The sequence below is a fragment of the Sceloporus undulatus genome, chromosome 4 (genome assembly GCF_019175285.1).
Source record: "Sceloporus undulatus isolate JIND9_A2432 ecotype Alabama chromosome 4, SceUnd_v1.1, whole genome shotgun sequence".
NCBI lineage: Eukaryota > Metazoa > Chordata > Lepidosauria > Squamata > Phrynosomatidae > Sceloporus > Sceloporus undulatus.
Window position 1 is genome coordinate 38,600,684 of NC_056525.1, and position 7,695 is coordinate 38,608,378.

The 7,695-nt window shown below is 36.6% G+C and overlaps 2 protein-coding genes across 3 annotated transcripts in view; both read right to left on the reverse strand.

The window, feature by feature from the left end:
• Positions 1 to 3,295, reverse strand: part of LOC121928940 (E3 ubiquitin-protein ligase Itchy-like) — a 7,359-nt gene extending 4,064 nt beyond the window's left edge. Inside the window, exons 1-3 of the mRNA XM_042464271.1 lie at positions 2,167 to 3,295; positions 1,134 to 1,267; positions 502 to 642 (exon numbers count right to left, since the gene is read on the reverse strand). Coding sequence (XP_042320205.1) covers positions 502 to 642; positions 1,134 to 1,267; positions 2,167 to 2,286 — 395 coding nt within the window. The 5' untranslated portion in view covers positions 2,287 to 3,295. The remainder of the gene's footprint in view (positions 1 to 501; positions 643 to 1,133; positions 1,268 to 2,166) is intronic.
• Positions 3,296 to 5,112: 1,817 nt separating this feature from the next.
• The window catches only part of ITCH (itchy E3 ubiquitin protein ligase), a 603,853-nt gene continuing 601,270 nt past the window's right edge, over positions 5,113 to 7,695 (reverse strand). For both annotated transcript variants that reach the window (XM_042465844.1, XM_042465845.1), the window contains exons 13-15: positions 7,350 to 7,478; positions 6,723 to 6,795; positions 5,113 to 5,172 (exon numbers count right to left, since the gene is read on the reverse strand). In XM_042465844.1, coding sequence (XP_042321778.1) covers positions 5,149 to 5,172; positions 6,723 to 6,795; positions 7,350 to 7,478 — 226 coding nt within the window. In that variant the 3' untranslated portion in view covers positions 5,113 to 5,148. The remainder of the gene's footprint in view (positions 5,173 to 6,722; positions 6,796 to 7,349; positions 7,479 to 7,695) is intronic.

Sequence of the window (7,695 nt, forward strand, 5' to 3'; positions counted from 1 at the left end):
AAAATTCGTAACCCGGCGCATTCGTATCCCGGGGTACCACTGTATAAAAAATCTATGTATAAGAAGGGCCGACTGTATCATTAAGGACAGAACACCAAATACTGTCTTCATTCATGGAATACCACTTTCAAAAGATAACGTAATTTAAGTATATTTCTGAGAAAAGCTCAGTGTAAATGAGATTATGTCACATGGGGTGAAGCAGACCAGTAGCTTGGAGCAGGCCTCTGTACAACATTCTAGCTTAAACAGTTAGGAAAACAGAAGGTAGGGCATCTAATTCCATCATGAAGCTTGAACAAATAAAAGGTCAGAAAAGAGAACTGCTGAATAAAACCAGCTTTATCTAACTTTAACATATTGACAGGAAGAATTAAGTCTCAGGCCTGTGTCCATTTTCATGCATCGCTGATAATGTTTTCCAAAATGTGTTAAAGCACGGAGAAGGACAACTCTGAGTGAAAACCTAAAACTGAATTTGAAAGCCAAATTTGAACTTACCTAATGTATTCTTCCTTGTTTTCTTCAGTAACAAGAACATTGCTGCCATTAGGTTTCAAGTCGTGGCTCTTTATTTCACCTAGAATTTCTTTATCAACTGAGAAATACATTTCCAAGCCACATTCTTCAATATTGTTTTCCCTACAAAACAAATACCATATGACATTTACTGCCCAAATGTCTTTTTATGATATACATAGCCTGACCTTAAAGATGCTTACTTAAAAATACCCTATAAAAATGTTTTGGATTGCAGCCTAAGGATGATATTATTTTCTAAATACCAAAATATTTGGTATCTATATTGAATGTTTATAATTATTTCAATCACCTTTTCAATTTTAAACATGCTCAAGCCTGTTTACATCTAATAAAAATAATAAAATAGTAAGATACAAAAGATCTGCCAAATTTAGGTATGAGAAAATGTCTAAAACATTTGAATTCTGAATCTGTTTTTTAAAACTAAAAATTAAAAATTCAATAGCAAAATTTAATATTGCAGTTTCAAATATACATGACTATACATTTCAAATCTAATCCACTTGAAATATTTTTGCTGCATATGTGCACGTACTAGAATAAATCATATTTATCAGAATAACGTCAAGTAGCTGAACTTCAAAACTCACTTTACCCAGATGAGAGAGTTATAGAACTCTGGATCTACAGATTCCAAATCTTTTATGCCAACTGGCTTGTTGAGGATACGTTTGTAGAATGGTTGAGAAAAACCTGTGTCTATAAATTTCCCATGGAACAAAGCCTGCAAAAGATGGAAACTAATGCAATTTCTATTATGACAATTATAGTTACTTTAATGCATTTATACTCTTTTCTGTTTAATTCTGTAACCTTTAATCACCATCTCTGGCCTAAATTTCAGAAGAAACAGTATTTCAAAGGCCAACTTATAGTATAAAAGCACGCTTAAAAACAATTCTTATTTTATTGGTAAGCATGTGTCATTTATGCCACTAACAACAAAAGGGGAAGAGGGGAAAAATGAGAGCTTTAGTTCTACTCTCAGTGTTCATTCATGTTGGGTAAGTTATAATTTCCTATGGTGAAACTGCAAATAAAAGATGCTAAAGCAAGCAACCCAACAAAGACCTTGGTTGAGTTGGACTCTAAATCTCTCTCTGTAAAATATCTCTCATGTTCAATGTAATTAATATTTAAATACAAAGTATGTACAGTGTACTAAATCTCCACCTACATACTATTTTAAAAATGTGCAACATTTATAACCAGCCTCCCAGAAGTATATGCTAATTTACAGCTTTTTCTCATAACTATAAATATACAGTAACCACAAATAGGCCAAAGTTTTACCTCCTGCACAGATGACACCTTTAAACAAGTATAAAAGATGGTAACAATGATGATGACAACAATAAAATGCTTACCGTAACTAGGTTTTTATATATATTGTGCAAAGAAATGCAGGACACTTCGTAGAACACACAAAAAAGGACTACTGTTGAGAGAGATTGTAATTTAGCTTATCCTAGCTCCGAAAACCAATTAATAAATTCTGCTTCATGTTTTCTGAAGTTGAAGTATCAGACACCCTCAATCAGCAAGTGTCAGCTGTTTCTTACTGTTTCACCCCATCTCAAGCATTCCATACATCAATATTTTTATTTGACTCTCTGAACTCACCATGGCAATAAATCTGCCAATAAAGCGAAAGTATTTCAGGTGATCTGGATTGATGTAAGAAGCTGGGTTTATCTGTAGGCAGTAGTTATCCTTCCCTGCATATTCAAACAGGCAATACATTGGGTTCAGCACTTCATGCGACAACAGAAAGAACCACTCCCTGAAACCACATAAAGAACTCACAGTCAACACCACAAAAAACAAAACAAAACAAAAAAAACCAAACAAACTTTAGGTTTAGACGTTTTGTGTATACATGCCCTACAGATATGTCTAAGAACAGATAATTATTTGAATTACGTATTAAATTCTACATATCTGACAGTTTAATGTAAATAAACTTTGCTTCATGCACAAAATTATTAAAACTATTGTATAAAATTACTTTCAAGCTACATGTATATAAACATAAATGAATTTTGTGTTCTGACTTGGGTCTCACCTCCAAGACATTACAGTGGGCCCTTCTTTTACATGGGGGATCCGTTCTGGACCCCCCCCCCCCAGGTGTAAGAGAAAAAACACATAAGCTTGAGCCCCATTACTTCTTCTGGGGTGCGCAAGGCTTTTTTCTTGTGCGGATTCCAGCATATGCTGGAAGTTGCAGTATGGTGCGGGCGCACTGTACATCATATATATGGAGATAGTCCAAAAAAAAAAAATCCAAAATCCAAAACACTTCCTGGCACAAGTGTTTCAGATGAGAGATACTCAACTTGTACTAGTTTACATGCATCTGGTTGGAATCTAGTTTTTCCTGAAAGTTTGAGGTTCTCTTTTCATAAGCCAGACACTTACTTATGGAAAGGCCCATATGTACATTTCAACACTACCAGTGAGTGATGTTAAGTATGTCCAAGTTTTTGATACTGTGATTTTAACACTGATTATTTATTTATTTATTTAGCTTATGAACACTGAAGGCTTGATGTTGACTTTTCAACTTCTTAGATCCAGAACTGAAGAGTATGTTGATTGATATGCTGTGTTTGACCATAGAACAGAAATTTTGGAATCACATTAGCTATAACAGAAACATCATTTTTAAGTTGCTGTATATGCAAAATTTAGGACTGACACAGACACTTTTTTGCTATACCAGCTAAAAGATCACACAATTGGCATTTGATCTAACTCTAATTTTCATTGTAGTTACCATGAATCTTGGGTAAAGGAAGTTCTGTTTCATATACAGATCATAGAACATAGAGTTGAAGAGACCACAAGGCCATCCAGTCCCAACCCCCTGCCATGACAGGAAACCAAATCAAAGCATCCCCGACAGATGGCCATCCAGCCTCCGTTTGAAGACCTCCAAGAGGAGACTCACTACAACTCCAGGAAGTGTGTCCACTGTCGAACACCCTTACTGTAAGGAACTTCCTCCTAATGTTGAGGTGGAATCTCTTTTCCTGGAGCTTGCATCCATTGCTCCGGGTCCTAGTCTCTGGAGCAGCAGAAAACAGTTCTCCCTCCTCAATTATGACATCCTTCAAATATTTAAACAGGGCTATCATATCACATCTTAAATCTCTTCTTTTCTCCAGGATAAATCCCCAGCTTCCCTAAGCGTTCCTCATAGGGCATAGGTTTCCAGACCTTTAACCATTTTTAGTCACCCGCCTTTGGAACAACCTCATTTTCTCAATGTCCTTTTTGAATTTTGGCCCCAGAAACTGGACACAAATTCCAGTTGGGGCCTGAAAACAAGAATATAGTGTCACTATTATTCCCTTAATCTAGACAACTATACTTCTATTGAATGCAGCCTAAATCGCATTCCTTGTTTATCTGCTACAATCGCAAACTGTTAAGATGGTTAAGATGAGTGTATAAATAGCATAACTTTTGGGATTCACATTTACAAAACTGTTAATCACTTTGAAAAACACACTACAAAAAACGTAACCTCCCAAGCCAGGTAAGATCAACTAAGAGTTTCTGTGCTGCATTCCTGGGGAGATGGGAAAGTATGAACACAGTATTCTCACAGACCACAAGAAACATGTTATAAAAAGTTGTTCAAGCAGCATCCAATCGTCTTTCTCACTAATTGTCTCAATGTGCTCTGTGAACTGGAAGAACACCAGTCTTCTTTTCCCAGTACTATATGGACAGTATCTCAGAAACCCATTTGGTTTTGGAATGATATCTGCGTTAAGAGGTAGGTGTTTTGGGGAGTGGCATAAGGCATTTTATAGCTAAAAAAAATTGGGCTCCATCATTATAGCTAAATATAACAATGCAGGATCTCAGTCATAATTTACATCTCTGTTATATCATGACATTACATAATTCCCAATTTTTTGTTTCATATGCCTAGTAACTGTTGGAAGCGTCTGTATACAAAAGAATAAACTGTTCTAATCTCAAATGTTGCATTTCCTAGAACTGACAAAATCAACTTAACGGAATTGTTTTTGAAATATACTTCTGATAAAAAAGGTCTAATTCTTTTGGAAAAAATTTTTGTAAATCCTTGCCTCTCCCGAGCCTTTTTCAAATCAATTGGAATTTCAAGTATCTTGATTTTTTTAATGACAATAAATCAGCCCTACCGTGCAACACCTACATAATCTAAATCTTCTTCATCCAGAAAAAATGACCCAGAGAGTCTGTCGAAGGTCAGAGGAACTAGAGGCTCATTATCTTTAGTGGAAAAAATATATCAATGATTTATACCTTTTTAACAGCTATTCACGTTAAAAACAATGACTTAATATTATTGATTTACTCAACTTCCAGAATAAAGTATCTTGAATTTACAGCAAATTACACTACAATGGAGCATTAATCCATTTTATAAAGGCTATTTGAGAAGATATTTGGAATAGTAAATTGAAACAATGAAGTTTTTAGAAAAGAGAACAGAGTTCAGCTTAAAAGCACCTAATACAACAGAACTAATACACATTAAGTAACTGAAACACTTACCTGCTGAAATAATCTTCAAAACATGTCTTCACTGCATCACTGTGATTTTTATGTGCTGGGCATAGCCAATTGCTGAAACCACAAAAAACAGATGTGATAACAATCAGTTTCATAAGCAAGCATGAATCAGGGGAAGCTAGACATGTAAAACAATAAATGTAATGTATAAACACTGAAGATAAAAAAATAAAAAAATGGAGAAAAAAGGATATTTGTTTAACGAGCTAAATTAGACAGATAAGGGACATTTTTTTGATCAGATATATACACAGCTTATTTACTCAAGGAAATATAAGAAGAAATGGGTTAGCATAAGAAGTAATAATAATAATAATAATAATAATAATAATAATATAATAGATTTATTTTTATCCTGCTTTTCCGCGATGATCAAAGCGGCATACAGATTAAAATTTCAACATAAAAATACATACATATCGATAAAAACAATGTAAAAAATATTAAAAGCTATTACACAGCCAGCTTGTTGAACTGATCCAAAAACATTGCAAAAATCGTTACACAATAGGGGGAGAGGGCATAATATCACATCTCATGGAGGGAAAGCTTGGTGAAAGAAAAAGGTCTTAAGGTTCTTTCTGAAAAGGTCCAAGGAGGTGGTGGAACGGAGCCGTCGGGAAGGTTGTTCCACATTTTTGGGGCCGAGATGGAAAAGGCCCTTTGCGAGGTCGCCGCATATTATGCAGTTGGGACCTTCAGCAGATTCTTCCCGGCTGACCTGAGTGTGCGGGGCGGGTTATATGGGGAGAGACGGTCCTCCAAGTATCCTGGGCCCAAACCATTTAGGGCTTTATAGGTAATTACCAACACCTTGTATTGGGCCTGGAAGCGAATAGGCAGCCAATGGAGATCTTTCAAGATAGGTGTTATATGGTCTGCCCTGGAACATCCAGCGACCAATCTTGCAGCCATGTTCTGCACTAATTGAAGCTTCCGGGTTTGGTACAAGGGCTGCCCCATGTAGAGCGCATTACATAAATCCAATTGAGAGGTTACCAGAGCGTGTACTACAGTTTCAAGGTCTCCCTGGTCCAGGCAGAATCATAGAATTGTAGAGTTGGAAGAGACCACAAGGGCCATCCAGTCCAACCCCTGAAGAAGAAACAGAAAAATGGCCAATATAGCAATCAAATAGACTACATAATTGAAAGTAGATGATGGAGATGCCCCATTGACTCTGGAAAAACAAGACCAGGACTAGACTGTGACTATGAATTGCTAATATCAGGACAGCAGGAGAGAGCCATTCTTGGCATCCTGGGAAGGGAGCTCCAAAATTTAGGGACAGCTACTGAGAAGGCTCTATGTTGTATGCCCACCAATATACTTATGATAAAACTAGCACTGAGAAATGGGCCCCTTCTGAGGATCCTGGGGCCTGGACAGGCTCATATAGGGAGATACAGTTTGCCAGAGAGTCTGTCCTGAACCACTACCAAAGACCTCTGAGGAAACCCCACAACAACAAAGGAGTCGTGAGGCAGCAGCTACTGTGATGCAAACCAACACAGAGCATACCTTATTCCAAAGGTGCAATTAAATGCATTTGATGTGATATAAAGATCCTCACAAATACAATCCCAAAATGAAATATAATTTACCTGACACCAAAACCGGAAGTATTGGACCTTTGCCTTGAAATCACGGACATAAGCAATCTGAGGTCCATTGTCTCTGTAAACAGAAAGCAAATTTACAAAACTGGAAAACAAGTGTACAATTGACATTAACCTCAAGGCCATGCCTAGTTAAGAGAATAAGTTGTTCTACAATACTGAAAGTGTGATTTGGGGAAAGCATATGTAATTGTAGTAAATTTTGCAGCAGCAATACCTCTAAAGTTACTGAACTAAACATTCAATTTTTCTTTGGGCAGATGTTTAGGATTTGAGAAGGCATATCAGAGCTTTCTGAATTTTTCAGTAGTGCTGAGTGAGCATCCCATTTTGATTTATGGACGAAAACTGAAACCAACTCTTACAGAAAAAACAAAACAAAAACTAAAGCCAGACGTATGCCCTGAGAATAAAGACTATAAAAACTTTTCACTTGGTGGTACTCTCAAGTATTAATTTGACACTGACTAACACTTGAGTCAACCTGATGTGATATGTGTAATGCGCTCTGCATGTGATATAGCAGGTTAACAAAGCATTTGTTAGAATTGCTACCTTACTCCAAAGACAAATCATACTGCAGTGATGAGGGGCGGGGCAGGCAGGACTTACAGAGCAGATTTTCCAGTACGTGGATCTATGTATGTTGTTGTTCTTCTGTTGTGATCCACAAAATATGGAATTCCATCCACAGTGAATCTCATCTCCCAACCTTCTGGTAAAGGTTTCTCATTTAACTGACTGGAAAAAAAAATACAAGAAATGAGTTTGGTTTTATTAGTGAACCAAAACCGCTCATGAAACAGTACATCTGTGAGGGGGTGCTGAAACGTTCTTGGCCCAAACGAGAAAATAATGACCTAAAGGCATGAATTTACATGCTGTTCCACATACTCACCCTGAAGTTTCACATACTTGGCACACTCTTTCTTAAGTTTCTTTAATCCTTCCAAATAAT